The sequence below is a fragment of the Epinephelus fuscoguttatus genome, linkage group LG11 (genome assembly GCF_011397635.1).
Source record: "Epinephelus fuscoguttatus linkage group LG11, E.fuscoguttatus.final_Chr_v1".
Lineage (NCBI taxonomy): Eukaryota > Metazoa > Chordata > Actinopteri > Perciformes > Serranidae > Epinephelus > Epinephelus fuscoguttatus.
The window spans coordinates 23287829-23304768 of NC_064762.1; the positions used below are offsets into that span (position 1 = coordinate 23287829).

At 40.3% G+C, this 16940-nt stretch overlaps 1 protein-coding gene across 1 annotated transcript in view; it reads left to right on the forward strand.

Moving 5' to 3' along the window:
- Window positions 1–16503, forward strand: part of rngtt (RNA guanylyltransferase and 5'-phosphatase) — a 143366-nt gene extending 126863 nt beyond the window's left edge. The window contains exons 15-16 of the mRNA XM_049590275.1: window positions 11112–11235; window positions 16094–16503. Of these exons, the coding sequence (XP_049446232.1) occupies window positions 11112–11235; window positions 16094–16260 (291 nt within the window). The 3' untranslated portion in view covers window positions 16261–16503. The remainder of the gene's footprint in view (window positions 1–11111; window positions 11236–16093) is intronic.
- The last annotated feature ends 437 nt before the right edge of the window (window positions 16504–16940 follow it).

Genomic DNA, 16940 nt, shown 5'->3' on the forward strand with positions numbered 1-16940 from the left:
GTCAGTGTGACGATTAGATGTGATGTGGGGCCCATCCAGTTTCCAGCACATTTGAATGCACCGGGCTGCTGGGGGAGAAATAAATTCAACTTTTCTGTAATTACAAAAATGTCGTAATCGTCATGAAAACCTGTTTTATTGGCTCAATTCTTCCAGTTTAGCTGCTGTTGGTACCTACAGGGAATCACTAAAATGAATTTTGGAAAGGAGCTTTCATGATGATTTATCAGCACAGCCTTTCCAAAAGAGGAAATATTGTGAAAGAGCAGACCAAATGAGAACTATAACACTGCATGTTCAGGAGTTTAATTATGAAAACCACTGCAGTACCTGATGTACTGTATGTAGATTCACACTTCCACTACGTATTATATTTGCACTGTATCTCCTTAGATTTAATGCTACTTTCTTCATAGGAAAACAAATGACGTAGTCACAGAAATTCAGCCAGTCTTGCAGCTTTCTTTTGCTTGTTTATCACTTGTAATTATGTTGCAGCTGACTCCATCGTAGCATTGCATTTACATTTTCACGTAGATCCGTTAAATCATGCGTAGTCCTTACCTTACGGCAAGTTATTGCTCAGGTTTTATTTTTGTGTCTCCCTCTTTTATTTCAATCATTATTACTGACCTATTTGACCTACTGTGCTTGCCATAGTCTCAAACAAATAGTTTAGCATTTCAAGAAATTAGCATATTCTCATTCCTGCCTCAAGTTACCTTGAGAGAGGCTGTCATGTCTGTACAGTAAACATGGAGCTGGAACCAGCAGCCAGTTAGCTTAGCTTAGCTTAGCATAAAGACTGGAAACAGGGGGGGAACAGTTAGTCTGGCTCTGTGTGAAGGTAACAGCATTTAATTTTCATTTCATTTTATTTACACAGGGATTAAAAGTAACATTGGGTGTTCAAGTTAAAACTGGCCTGACTCGGTTAAAACTGGTTTTCAGCAAATTCCTGTTATGCAACAAAAACACATTACAGTACAAAATAAAAACATAGGCAGCTACATAGACAACGCAGTGGAGTGGAGGACTTAAGTGGAGTGAGTAAAATAGGATATGAGATTTAAATCAGTGGTTGCAGGTATGTCCTTCCATCAGATATTGTGTGTGTGAAATGTGTAATAGAGGTTGTTGCTCTAATGTAGTGTGAGAATCACCTACCAGCACCTATAAAGCTCACTAATTGACATCATATATCTGTTTTGTTTAATCCTCTCCCACATTGCGTCCAAATTACATACTAACATGCTATTCAGTATGCTGTAACAGTATGTGAGACTTTTTAGTATATTCGCAATCTAACTAAGAAACTATTAGCACATTAATTAATTGTATACTGTTTCTAGTGAAATATTTCAATATGCAAACACTGGACACTACACCAGCATAAATATCCCACAATGCAGTTTGGTTGTGATGACAACATTCATGATAACAGGCTGTGATCAAGACAGCTCTGTGATGTCAGTAAGTAAATAAATACCTCCCTAGAGGTGAATGACTTTGGTCGTGAGTCTGTATTTACATATATGTATAGCTTTTTCCCTAGATATATTTTCCTTTTATATTAGCCTCACTATATTGTTGATTATGGTTATTTGGTCTTTGTGTTGTGATGGCCTGAGTCCCATTCGGAGCTGTGTATGTGGAGTGACTTAAAAATGGGTGTTATTGCCATGGTTTTGCCCTGTGATGTACCATAAGCTTTATTGCTGACATGTTTTTGGATAGACTGATTTTTATTCAGTGTTTATATTGTTTAGCTGTTGCCCAAAATGATCATCATTGATTTTGCGAGGCGCCTTCTAATAGGCTGTTTTAGCTCCAAATAAAGTGGTAGCTAATCAAATATTAATCACGATCACAATTAAATGAACATGATCAACTGTGATATTGATGTTTAAAATGCATGCACTGCTCATAGAAAACTCTGCTTGGTATAAAATCAAGCGCTCCCTAATCTAACAGCAGCCTCCATTTTTGAAGAGCTGTAATGCTGCTGCGAGCACACTCTGCAGCAGCAGCCTGTGAAAAACTTTGCTGAGTGTTGAAGCAGCAGACGGGCAAACAAAAATGATCCCCTCCATCAACCATCATCATCTGTTGCCCCAACAGAGGAGAGAACAAATCATATGCAAAGAGTGCATGAGGCATGTGTCTGTGCCACAAAGCAACACATACAAACAGCAGTACGATGAACACATGACAACCAAGAAGAATAATGTCACTAATGTCACCTCGCTGAATCTCTTGTCTTTGCTCAGTGTTAACTCAGACATCCATGACAAAGACGCTGCAGTGCATCATTGTACCATGACTACTGTTAAAAAGAAAAAAAAAATTATAGCGGCAGATACATATCCATAGGAGATGCAATGAATTCAGGTGAAGGAGAAGAAGTTTCTTTTAAGTCTCATGATGATGCAAAGACCTGTTATTTAGCAGGAACGTAGCACAAGGTGAATAAATGGGTGAATGACTTTATTTCGAGCAAAACAAAAAATAAAACATACTTAACATTAACAAACACGCTCGAAAAGGAATAGGAGGAAGTGTACACTAATCCTACCCCCTTTTCAGTATTCATGTCTCATTTCAAAAAGAAATTTTCAACAACTGTCCCAAACTTATTTACAGCCATTAATATAAATAAACAACAGTCTTAGATAGTAACTATACTAAGCCCAGATAAATGAGTAAAACAACCCATCAGCATCACCCCTCTTTGTCTGCATACCTCCTAAATATGCTCTGTCTGTACATCTTTTTAAAGTGCTCTATAGTTGTGCTTCTCTTTTACTCCTCGTATAACCTGTTCCATAAATCCACATCACAACCTGAAATACACACGTTTAAAGGTTGCACAAACACAATGTTTTTTTAGATTTAACTGAATTATATCTCTCCCGACCATTCTAAATCTTCTTCAGAGCATAAAATAGTGGTATCATCCCCAAATATCACACATTTTAATGTTTTTGAAACATGACATGAGTCATTAATATATAAAAGAAACAGTTTTGGTCCCAGTACTGACCCCTGGGGTACACCACAAGTTATTTTAAAACATATTGATTTATATTCATCCATTTGAAAACTTTTTAACAAATTTCGTGCTATTCCCCTGATGCCTAATTTGTCCAGTTCTTTCTGTTAATATGAAATTGAAAGCAGTACTCTGTTGATTTAATTTTGGGTAAAAAGTTTTGGTACACCTTTATTTGTATTTATCGTGTTGCAAGAATTTGTACATTAGCAAGGATTTAGCACAACATCGGGAGTGAAAGCAGTGCTCTGTTTTGAAATCTGGCAGTGCAATATAAAAAATTATTTGTTTCTAAAATCAGTGAATAATCATCAGAAATAACTGTCAGCTCAAAATTGATCAAAATAATCGTGATTGTAATTTTGGCCATAACCATGGAGCCCTCCCTATAATTAGACATGTCCTCCCTTTTGGGATTCTCTGCAGCTACTTGTTGAGCACAGTGTTATTGAAACAGTAGAGTTGATGGCTGAAGCTACAGAAATAAAACCCAAGTTGTGATAAACCACTTTTTACTGCTCTTCAGTTCTGGTATCACTATTTGAGTTCTGTGGGGTTTGCTAAAGCCTGGTTAGAAGTAATCGCTATTGATTCCTCATTTAAGTTTAGTTCCACTGCTTCATGGAGTCAGCTCCCTGCGCAGAACTATATGTGGCCTGTGAGCACAGCTCATTAATCATAAATAATTTGAATGGAGCCTGACAGATGTAGTCACCAGAGACGGAGATAAGAGCAGCTCTCTGTCAAAGACCAGCCGCTTTGATGAAGCTGTGAGAGTTTGGCAGCGTGCTCTCCACCTGCTGAGTGCTGAAATCCCTTTGACTGTTCCCTACCATCGATGATTTCCCCAATTTGTACGACTCTGTGTGCATCATTAAGTGAGAGTGAGAACAAGTATTTCTCTGTTTAATCAACAGCAACATTTTTGGATTGAGCTGCAACTAAAGTATCTCAATAACTTAAATTTTTCTGTTCATATTTAAGATCTTTGTTGCCCACAGCTTTTTGTAAGATGTGGGTTTGAGAACCATGAATACTGTCATGAATACTGTGAGTAATTGAACGCGCCTCCCACTGAAAACACTTAACCATGCTGTACAACAAAACAAGCTAATCAATTAAAAGTTTGGGAGGTAAAAACACAATTCTCTGGGTAGTTATTTTCTTTATAACTACCGATTTGATACTATACACTGGTTTTATGCCTACTTGCCTCAGTTGCACATTATTAGCTTTTTTCCTCCTCTGAAATCTCCTCAGATGTTATGTGACAACTTGAACTTGTGGGATAATGATTGGTATTGTATAGATTCACCAGAGACCCGAGGTTGACGTCATATAATGAGTTCACGTGGAGTCGCTGAGTCTCCCATGTAAGACCACATATGGCTGTAATTGGCCCCAGTAATTACGTTGTCGCTAATAGAACATGTGAGGGGAATATTTTAGCTGTGCAGTTCACACAGTTTGCTGAGTCACTCAGCTGAGTTGTGTATATTTTACGAGGAGCTGATATTAATGTACAGAAGACACATAATGTATTCTGTTTGAAAGCATATTAAAGATTGAACATTAGTTTTCGACACTGTCCATCAGCCATGTCGTTCCCTCTGGGGGACTGTTTGTTCATGTTCTTGCTTTTGCATCTTATATCCTCTCCCCCACTTATATATTCTTTCATCCACTTTCTCGTTATTAAAATGGACCCGAGCGCTGTCTTGTCGCAGACCTGCGGGCCGGTTCTGATTAAGTCTGGAATGAAACAAAGGCAGGGTCATTCGGAGAGCAATGTAGGGGAAAACAAAGCAGTTATTCAAGGAAATTACAAACTTTGAATCTTTGCTCATCCATGTCACCATCTCTACGAAATTCCTGTAATAAACTGTAACACAATGTACCAGTACGACAGTCCCTGCAGAGCCTAGTATTTGATAAAGAAGCAGGTTGCCCATCTGTGTGTGCAGACTAGTAAAAGGTCATATACCTCAAGTCATCCGTAGCTGTTTGCTTTGGTCCCAGTTTCTGCTTTGCTGCATGATTCAGAATTGATGTTGTATTTGTTTAGTGTTTCCCAGGGATGAAAACTCTTGGTCCTCTTGTCTCTGACTGCATTTATAATGTTAAATCATATGCTGATTCAAGGAATTGACTTAAGGTTTTTAAGGACATGACCCCGTGCCTTCAGGAAATTGCGCGGCTGCTTATTTGCTTTCTTTCTGAGCCTTAGATAGGACGATCAATACCACTTTCATATCTGTACACTAATTGTGGAGTTATAGACCCAGGAGCTAACAAGTGCAAGCAGGAGGACACGGGTATGTGGGCTTTCTCCAAAGTTGATAATTACATAATAATAATTAAAAAAAAATAATAATAATCGGGCCAGAAGGGAATTTGAGGTGAGTGAACTTTGTAACAGTTCAGCAGTCATAATGCAACTGCCTAAAGACCACAGTGCTTTTTTATTTTTACATTTCTGTTAGTGTACAAATTAAGCGAAGGAGACATGTCATGATAATTAGCGAACTTAAAGGCCTTTACACACCCTCACCAGAGCTTTGGGTAGTGACTGAAAAATGAGATTGTGGATACAGTAGATTATAAATGATGAATGTAGCTATCATGACATCACCCATAGGTTTGTGCCCTGCCATTCTGAACCCTCTGCATTTTGGCCGTCGCTATCTTTTGGAGCCAGAATTGACCATATTTGGGTGAGAGGCTGGAGCTGTGGAGGAGTGAGGGGTGGATCTGACTAAGAATCCAAGGACACTATCAGCAGACAGCCTGTCACTCACAGTGGCCCCACCTTAAATATGTTTTACTTTGGGCCTTGATAAAGTGTAAACAGAGAGACCAAAATGTTTTTTTTTGTTCCAGGCTGTGTCTATTTCTGCTGTGAAGCTGGGCATTTTACCATGGCGCTTTACGAGGATTGGAGCCAGCCTCAGGTGTCCATTCAATAAAATGCAGTTTTTGGCATTTCCGTATCGGATTCATTTTTCAGGAGGTTGCCGCTTGACGGATACAAGCTGCTGAAATAAGTTTCTTCCATATAGTTGCTGGGCTCAGCCTTAGAGATAGGTTGAGGTGATTTGGGCATCTGATCAGGATGCCTCCTGAGCGCCTCCTGTTAGAGTTTAGGGGAGCCCAAAGGTCGACCAAGAACACACTGGAGGGATTATATATCTCATCTATTCTGGGAATGCCTCAAGATCCCCTAGGAGGAGCACTGCTTGTCTGGAGTACTCTGCTCAGCCTGCTGCGCGGGGCATTAATACACTAAATATTAAGTCAGTCATCATAGATCGCAGATTTTTCTATTTCTTATGTCCTCATATATTTATCCAAACAAGCCATCACTATAGGTATGGGCTACACAAGGGTTCCACACAAGTTGCTGGCAAAATTCCCCGAAACATGAAAGTGTAATGACCAAGCCTCCAACAACAGTGTCAATTTTACATAGTGGCCAAATGAGGAATTACAACTTCTGGGTTTGTCAAGTGATTCCATTGGACTTTTTTCCATAGACTTACACTCTGGAAAGACATCTGTAAATCAGTGGGCACTTTTGGCAGTGTGCACTCCATCCCTCGTGGAGGATCCTGTACTCTGTCCCACCAGCTTGTCTCCAGTGGGCTTGCTCTGCAGGCCCCACAGTGCAGAAGATCCAGGCAATTTCATGCTGTGGAAATTGAGCTTTGTTGGCTCCATGCACCACTGAGCAAATTTCACAAGAATGAACAGAGCCCTGCCTCCAACACTGTATCCAGTCCTCTTTAAACATCTGTGGTAACGACTACTGCTTTTCATTTTTGTGAATATTGTTTGTACTTAAAGTCAGAACAAACAAGTATTGGAATAGAAAAGGCAGAAAGACGGATCTCTTCTGCTCTGCAGTAGTGCAACACTGGCTGCTAGAGAGTTTGACTGCCAAAGTCCCTGATAACTGGTGGCACACGTGTGCTGCCATAATGAGACAGATTTGGATGGATTAAGCACCAAGTGGTGATGAAAAATGGCAGCCAACATGTCACCCTTCACCAGCAGGAAGAGATCCCAGTCTGTAGCAGCGCGTCCTGCCTGCCTGTACTGCCCTTCACAGTTCTCTGGCAGCTTGCTGCGTCGAGCTTTAGGAAAGCTTTGTGAGTCTGTCGCTCCTTTAGATCGTCTGTTCTTCTCCAAACACAGAAATGTTTGATTTACAGTTAGTCTTATTAATGTGCTGTTTGTCTTCAAACTGAGATCAAAGAAAAATGTGGGGAGAAATCAGCTTTTTGAAATGATGACAGTGACTAATTAGAGGTATGTTTCAAGGTCGTTATCTGAAATCCAATAACGAGGATCTCACTCCTCTGTCTTCCTTCCTCACACACTTTCTTTGCTTCCTGTGTGATTTCAATCCCCACTGTGAGCCCAGATGCCCCACACTTCAGGATCACACATGCTCTTACTTTGTATCTTAGCGTCTTGCCAAGCACCGGTGCTTTCTTGGCAATGACGGTCACTCTCTGACCTTGGAGGTCACACTGAACCCTGGAGGTCAGCCTCTTTGTCTCCACACAACCTTTCCCTGCTATAAATGTCTCTGTGACGTTGAGGTGAAACAAGCACTTTGTAATGACACGTGTGACCAAAGCCAATCTTTGCATTTTGTTATTTCAGCTGCACTTTTTGCTTCTCAGCATCTTCAGCATCTTGAATTTTCCCAGTCTTGAGAATCCTCTCAGTGAGACTCAGTCAGTCGACAAATAAACAACAGATGCTCAAATGTCTTTGACTCATGCTTGATCTTCAGTATTGCGCCATTTTCATATACTTCAGTGATGCTACAGTGTGCTCAGTGCGTAGAGCTGATTTTGTTTTCATGGCAGCGTATGATGTAATAAGTCAGTGATCCTGTGTAGCTCAGTAGGAGGAGCAGGAACTGTTGCACTGCTGTGTTGAGGTCTGCATCACAGAGATACAGACACTCACGTTATGTGAGTATCTGTGAACTTATGCTCAAGTAGACTGCAAAAAATCTATTAGATTTAGGTTATTTGAAATAGATTATATGTGAAATGATTCTATTAAGAACAGACCATTGCTTTAAATCTTGAATCTTAAGATCTTGTCACAGCTTTAGAAATAAAACTGCAACTGAGCAAGCAATTAAAGGGTAATTTTCAACCTGGACCCATTTTCCATGTTTCTGTGTCTCAGTGACTACTGAAGACAGCAATTTGTAAAATTGGTTCAGTATGGAGAGAGACTGCAGCAGCCAACAGCTGTGAGAACAGCTGCAATGTAACCACTCAGGGCAGTAGCGCACTGTCAGTGTACATCCACTAAAAGTGCTTGTTTTTGCCTCTGACAGGCTCAGGTTATTGTAACTATTATAACTGTCTGACAGTGTTATGGAAAGGATCCCTACAGAGATAGATCTTTAGTGGTTAACCAGAAACAGCCCCAAAATTGCTATCGCCAAACCCACCTGGCTCTAAATAAAATAAACAGTAATTTTATCATCGTAAAATGCAGTTCTTTCTAAGTCGACAGAAAGAAAATAAAAGTCACCGAAACCATCTTAGTTCGTCTTACCACTATCCCAACAACCACCAACTCTGGTTAGGTTAAAACAAACCCTTTATTCACTGAGAGATGTGAAAATATGCTGGCTCCATACACACCATTTTCCCACGCCGCTTCACTGAATTAGTGATTGTTGGAACAGTGGAAAGACAAAGCAACATGGTTTCAGCGAGTTTTATTTTGTTTCTGTTAACTTTAAATGAAATGAGTTTTACAATGATAAAATCCATGTTTATTTAAATGGAGTGGGGTGGCTTTTGTGATAGTAGAAATAGAAATGGAAATTTAAAGAACTTTATTCATCCCCGAAGGGAAATTCAACTGTCCAGCAGCTGATAAAACACAACAACCACATTTCCCCTCATCAACAACAACACAGTGAGTATTGAAATAGAGTTAAAATAATTGCGTAAATAGAAATTAGAAATCAAATTAAATTAAAATTGCTCATTCCACAGTCCAGTCCAGTTGTGGCTAATGTGAGTGTGTGTGTGACTGGATTCAGGAGGTGTTAAACAGTCTTATTACAGTGGGCACGAAGAATCTCCTGAAACGCATTGAGATGAGCCGACTGCAGCAGTTGCTCCTCTGTCGCTCCAGGAGGCTGTGGAGAGGGTGTCTGCTGTTGTCCATTATAGCTTTCAGTGTGTTCAATATCCACTCTCCACCACAGTTCTTAGTGGGTCCAATCTCCTGCCGAGCACTGAGCCAGCTTTTTTAACCAGCTTGTCCAAACGCTTGGTGTTTTTGTCCATCAAGCTGCCTCCCCAACACACTGCAGTGTAGAAAAGTGCACTGGCCACCCCTGTGTGATAAAACATGGTCAACAGCTCCACAGACATATCAAAGGACCTCAGTGTCAGCAGGAAGAACAGGCGGCTCTGCCCTCTCCTGTATTGGGCGTATTAGTGGACCAGTCCAGTTTATCACCCAGGAGGACCCCCAGATATTTTGGGTGTGCACCACCAGTGATATAGGGGCTGTTTCTGGGTAAACAAAAAGGACCTTACTCTGTAACGAGCACTTTCTTTGTAGGGATCGTTTTCATTTAGAAAAGACATTTAGAAAAACAATTTGAGCCTGTCAGAGGCAAAAACAAGCACTTTTAGCAGATGTAAATTGGCAGCGCACAAATGTCCCGAGTTGTTGCATTGCAGCCTGTTTCGCTGCTTTCGGCTGCAGGGCTCTCTCTCAATACCGGACCAGTTTCAAACAGTGTTGTCTCCACTAATCACTAAGACACAAAAACATGGGAAAATTGGTCCTTAAATCAATTAAAAGAAAGCTGGTCTCACCTTTAGATTCTCATTCTCCTCTCATTCTATGATATGGTTTCACTTGGAGCATCTTGGGCTACGAACACACTTAACAGGAATATCCCTCTGTTGACACATTACAGTGACTTCAGTATTCTCGTACTTTATAGAATATTCCTCGGTACGGAGTGAGAAGGTGCATTCTTGTATTTGACTGTCATCAGGAAACACTGGGATAGATTGAAAGACATGACATGCAACCAAGGTCAAATCAAACCATTCAGTATGCACCTTAACCAATAGCCACGGGAGCGTTTTGATAATTAAACATAATTTTGAAGCAGAAATGCCAAACATTTGCTGGTTTCCACTTCTCGGATCTGATGATATGCTGCTTTTCACTGTTTCATATCACTGTTAAATGAACATCTTTGGAACGTTGGCAAAAAACAATAGACTAATCAATTACTAACTTAAAGGGGGATAAACCGTTAATTAAAATGACACTGATGATGTTAGTTGTAGTCCTGATGCAGCTCATAATGCTGCTAGGGCTCTGTACAGTTTAGTCACTGCATTACATGGTTTTTGATTCCTCTCAGGTTAATGGCTTTTGAAACAGTCACTTCTCACTTTTATTTGTGGCCTCCAGATATTTTTAATATTATTATTTATTTATTTATTTGCCAATTCAAACTGTTTTTTCCCCTCTCACCTTTAAGAGAGTATGTATTTGTTGCAGTCAAACGCCACTGCTGCCCGTATCAACATAATTCATCATGTCGAGCTTAAAAATGTGCTGCATTTTTACTCCTATCCTCATTTTTAACACCAGTCATGATAGGTTACATTTTCATTTTGTGAATTCCATTTATTGCATCTGAACGTTGCCCTCTGATGCTGCCTGAAGCTTTGCTCTCCCTCTTAAGCACTACTAAAAAACATCCGATGGTAAGTAGTAATAGCAAAAGTGAAGATAATCATTTGCAGCATATTCATATCATGTTTGCAAAAGCTGCAGTTACTCGTGCCAATCATTGTGAGCTGTTGGCAGTCATCAGTGCAGCAGCATGTCTCTAAAAAATGTCTCTCAAAATACATTAGAGGGTTTATAATTTTCACGGGCAGTGGTGGCAGCAGAAGAAGATAAAATTTCACTGGTGTCTCTTTCACTCTGTGCTGTAAAAGTACAAACCATCTGTGTCCTTTCATCTCTCTCTTCACAGGCCACTAAGGAGCTAAGACAGTACGACAACAAGATCATCGAGTGCACCTTCGCCAATAACACCTGGGTGTTCATGAGGCAGAGGGTGGACAAGAGCTTCCCCAACTCCTACGAAACAGCGATGGGTGAGGCTTTCTCCTTCTCTGTCCGACAGTTATTTATTAATATCTCACTGTCTCCTCTGTCGGAGTAACAACAAGTCAGCCAGCGATTAATGGCTCCTTTTATCTATATTTCACATCAGCCTCCTGTCTTAGCTTGATTTCTGTATTGTGAGACTGTGTGTGTGTGTGTGTGTGTGTGTGTGTGTGTGTGTGTGTGTGTGTATAAACACAGACAGTCTGGTCTTGTGTTTAGTGGCCAAAATGTTCTTTTCAGTGGTTTGGGACACTATGTTTGTTTATCTCCTTACTTTGAACAGAGAAAACGAACACTTGCAACATGATTTCATTTGGGATACACTGATTTTGAAGTTCTGGGCCAATACAATGTTTAACGTAACAAATTGGCCAATAGCCAATACTGATGTTTTTGTATTGCTGTTTATTTTTTTTTATTTATTCACCCTTTTGTGCCAGGGAAACAAAGACATCTAAACTATAAGGGGCTGTAGACAGACCACTTTTTTGCACCCTCAAACTCATTGCTTTTAACGTAGAGGCACAGCACTCAAACGCCAGAGCATTGCTGTCACAGTGCCAGTGGTTCCCGAGTGCCTACTTTTTTGTTGCCATATCAAACTACAAACATTACTAATCATAATTAAACAAGTTTCAACCAAAAAAATGTGATCAGGTTTTGTACCTTGTCCACGTTTGTATCAGGGTTGGCTGCAGACTGACTTGGCAAAGATGGCTGCCATCTAGTTTTTACATGGATTAGTGTGTTGTGGTCTTACTGCCACTAGATGGCACAAAAAGTGTCCACGAAGGAGGACAACAGGTCTAAGTCAGGTAGAATGAAGTATAAGGTGCAGAAAACCAAAAATGTGATGTCTTTATAGGAGGACACAGGGTCTCAGGAGGATATGGCAGTTAAAGCTGCTATATGGGGGTGCCGTCTGTGTGAAAGCATAATACCCACCTTAATACGGTTAGCTCTGTCAGCACTGTTGCTGTTGTTAGCACTGTTAGCACTCTAAGCTGCGAGCTCTGTTAGCTGCTAGCTGTTGTCTCAACCACCACCATGATAAGCACCCTGTGCAGACAATTCTGGCTCAGACTATGAATCATAGTTAAACTCTACAGTGTCTTTAAAGATATCGTAAAAAGGTTCCTGAAGCCGAAGCAGAGCCACAGTAACATCATCATCTTGTCTTACTTTGTTGTGCTGCAAACATTTATATTGTGTTCAAAAGAGAGCATAATACAAGGAGTTTTTAAATAGAACTTATCATTCTGCCAGATTTTATCAACTTTGTGATAAAAACTTTTTGATTTCTTTTTAATAGTTGTTTGATGTTAATATACTGATAAGAGTTTTTAATCTTTTGGAGATAAAGATCTCAAAGTTATGTAGTAGCTGAGCTGTTTTTCATTTTAAAATGTAAAATTAATTTTAGTTTCACAGTTCAGTGAAAGAAAAACAGAGCGATTAACTCAGATTTGATTTTTTTTTTTAAAAAAAACCTTTTCTCTCAAATGGTCCTGCTTATGAAAATTGCACAGCTATAACAGCTTCTTGAAGAAACAAATGGAGAAGAACAAACAGAGACGGAGAGAGAATGCAAAACTAACAGTTTTCCACACCACAGTAATAAATGTTATTTGTGTGTAACATTTCTCTAAATGCTGACTTTACAGTGCTGTACAAGTGGGCACATAAAAGTACAAATTGAAGTAATAAAAACAAGAAGCACAAGCGAGAGAAAATACATTTAAAGAATGAATTGAATTGATAGAAGAAGATAGAAAAGATTGTCCTGAATTATTGAGCGTTGGGTCCTCAGGCATGCTGTCGTGCAGCTCCGGAGCCCAGATTGCAAAAAGCACCTTTTATCTAAAATCCAGACAGATAGCGCTGCATCTCTCCCAAAGCTGATAACAGCACTGTGGTTTGTGTAGATGCCAGCACACACTCATGTACGTGTTGTTGGAATCATGGAATGTTCATGAATGTTCTGACTGGCTGCTACCGTAGTTACCTTAGTTACTGTTGCTATGCCTGTCAAGCTTTGCATCCTAGTGTGTCACATGAGCAGATTAGAGTAAATCAGTCAACATTAGTAAGATTGAAATGGGACTTTTAACTTGCTACCATTGAATTTGTCAGCTGAAATGACAAATGTAGCCACTTTAAGCAGCTGCAGCTAGCTAGCTAATTTCACTAACATTCTTAGTTGGCTGAAAACTCTTAGATCTGAAGTGCTCAGCAGTGATCTGATCCTCTTGTGACCACACCCAGCTGTGATGTAGCTTGGAACTGTAGTGCCTTGGTATGTCAATAGAGACAGCACATTTAAGTTGTGCCCTCACCGGAGAGAAAAACAATTCATTGCTCTCCAGTGACTTTGTACTGAGTGAAGTTGCCTCCCTGTCTCGTCCATCAGTTAGGTTCACTTGCAAGTGAACCCTGGTGCGGTTTGCATACAGTGGTAAATGCAAATGGACTATCTGGCAAACCAAAGAGAGGCAGTGACATTAAGCGCATTGCATTTTGGTGTTAGGTGTTTTTGTAGTGACCAAGCCAGCTGAAGTGAATGGATTTCCGTTTTTGGTCCTTGCCAATTGATGAGCCAGGTTTTCTTCTTCCTCATGCTGTTTTTCTTCTTGGTCAGTGGTTGTTTCCGCCAACACTGCCCCCAAATGAGCAGCTGGTGTAACTGCGTGACATTGTCCAGGTAGTTTGGTCCACTTTAAAACGTGCAGTGTGAAAGTGAACCGAACCAAATGAAGGTGTGAAATTTTTCGGCATTCCCCACCCAATCGAACCAAGTCCCCTGGACCATCCTGGTGTGAATGCGCCCTAAGAGGACAAAAATGGACGCAGACATGAGGCATCAGCAGGCAGAATGAGAAAAGTGTTGGATCCGGACACATAGTATACCATAGGCAGCAAGCATTTTGCTTATTTGGCCAGACAAACTGTAGAGGTTGAAGCTAACTAAGCTTTACAAGGGCTGATTTTGATCTTTGTTAGCTTAATGATTATCTTATCTGGTGATTTGTTCAAATAGCTGTAAGTATCAAAGTATTTGACTTTGTGGCGGCCTCTAGCTCAGTGAGTAGAGCGTCCACCCCATGTAGGCTGAGTCCTTTGCAGCAGCCCGTATTCCATTCCAACCTGCAGCCCTTTGCTGCATGTTGTCCCCATTCTTTCTCCCCCTTTCCTGTCACTCTTCAGCTGTTCTATAATAAAGGTGTGAAAAGCCCAAAAAATAATCTTTAAAAAAAAAAAAAAAAAGTATTTCACCCCTGGACATTTAGTGGGATCATTAGTGATGTAAGGAGAAGGGACACTGATACAGACTGACAATATTGATTTCGTCAGTGTAACTCTTCCTCTCTGGTAGACATAATGTGTTAAATAACCCTTTGACAAGCTGATTTTTTTTTCTCTCACAGTTTTTAGGGAGCTCCAGGCATTTTGTCAGTGTTTCAGCCCTCAGTTGCCTATTATGACACTGTTGGTCCCACCCCCCGCAGTGGGCGTGGTTTTCAGAGTGTGACACGTTGTGCTCTGTATCTGTGAGGAAAAGGCACATCGTCACAACTAGTTGGCAGCAAAAGCAGTATTATATTACATTATATTATATTAGAAACTTGATTAATTGTCTTAATTGTCATGTATGTGATGGCTGCATGCATATAACAAACCAATACGATGTTGCAAAAAATACATATGACTGCAGCTTATAGATCGCAGGTATAGCGAGTAACTAGTTAGCCCTAATATTATAATACAGTAAAAATGAGTGAGATCAGACTATTATTTTGTTCTAACAACAACAATGTGATTAGATTTGTGCTTTATTGCTCATATTTTGAAACACACAAGAGGACATTGTTTGAGAATAAAGATTAACCAATGTGTAATACAGCATTGCTGAATTATAAACTTCCCCCGACTCCAATAACAAAAGATGCAAACGTTAGCCTCAACTTGAGTAGTATAAACCATTCTGGACTTTGAACAGGCTTTATCAAGACGTTCAGTGTGTTCAGTGACACTCGCATAATACAGTTAAGAAGCTAACTACGCTAACAATTAAGTTGCTGTGAGCTGTAAATTCTCCACTTCTAAGTAGAAGGTAGAAGATGACGTTATCTGGGAGCCTGATAGGGCAAACCTCTACCTCCTCTGGGCAGCTGTCTCTGTGTCTGCAGCTGCCTGTACCAAAAAGCAGTGTGAAAGCGAGGAACGCTCACTCTGTAGCTAAATCTGCTGACCAAAACTTCCCCAGAAGTACACTGCACACTGAGTGACAAATAAAAACACAGCTGCTGGACTGAGGGGTCTCCGACTGATGATTCGAGTTTCTGTTTTTCAGGGGGCAGCCCTAGTTTTTACACAGTGTGAATATTTCACTACTGTACTCGGCTTTTTCTAAAACCAGCTGTAAAAATAAACACAACATAATGTAGTTAGCTAATATATGCTAACTCTTGGCCTTCAAAGTTACTACAGTTGGTAGTAAGCTAATTAGCTGGGCATGCTAATGTTTGGAGCTCACGTTAACGTAAACACACTGTTGCTGTTGGGTTTTTTTTCATGTGTTTGTTTATTTTAAGGGTAAAAAAGAAAACACCTTTTAACTTACTAAATGTCATCAGCATGTGGAAAATCCAAAAGTTTGACAGCCTTGCCGTATCTAGCTACAGTTGCTAAGCTATGTTTGAGGTTTAGCTAGCAGACAAATGTGTATTTATTTTTGGTCTATGCTAAAATAAACAAAGTATAAATTGTCTGTGATCCAGGATCCTGCAGTGGTCTGTCACCATCTCTGCCGTAACTTCCTCCTGTGTTTGTCCCGTCTCTCCGCAGCTGTGTGCAAAAGCATCCAGGAGCCCGTCACGAAGGAAATCCTCTTGGAGTATGTGGACCGCTGTGCTCAAGCAGTTCAAGCCCAGAACCGGAAACACCCGCCGGACCCAGATTCTGAGCTAATGCCCCCTCCTCCTCCAAAGAGACCCAACCGGGCCATCCCATAGCCCACAGCTGGGCCTTCTGGACTGCTCTCCAGTCACAGTGTACATCTACATCACCAGCCGCATAAACCTCCCTACAGACAACAAACATTTCAAGGCTTTCTTACCCTCAGCACATTTGCTTTATCAGCCTGTACATGTAAGGACCTGAGAAACCTTTGACTGACTGCCTCAACGTCATTCATTTACCTTGTAGACTTCTTTGTAGCTTCAATTGCTGGTGTTCTTATTAAAATGAAAAACATGCTTAGTTTATTTTTTTGTTTTCCTATTTATCTTTTTTAAACTCTGAGCTATTTATGAACAGGGATATTGTTACGGCTACAGAGCGACCCCTGACAATGCAGACCTTGTTTATGTTTTGTCAACTAGTTCCTTATTTTTATCAAAGGAGGAGTAAACATCATCAACGCTGCATCTGCTGTCTGAATGTAAATCTCAAAACAACACTTCAAAATAGTTTGCCGCATCAGAGATCTCATTCAGATTAACAAAAAGCCGCATGTGTTTTCAGTTTACAGAATAATGTTGCTGCCAGTGTTGGACTCATAACATTCAGTCAGGAGTTTATCCAAATGTTTTCATATAGAAACACGTACAGATTAGATCTCAGCTCTGTGTCTCATTAGGTTTGGTCCAAAGGAAGCCCATCTGTGTGGACTTTTGTTTTAAAGGCCACACGG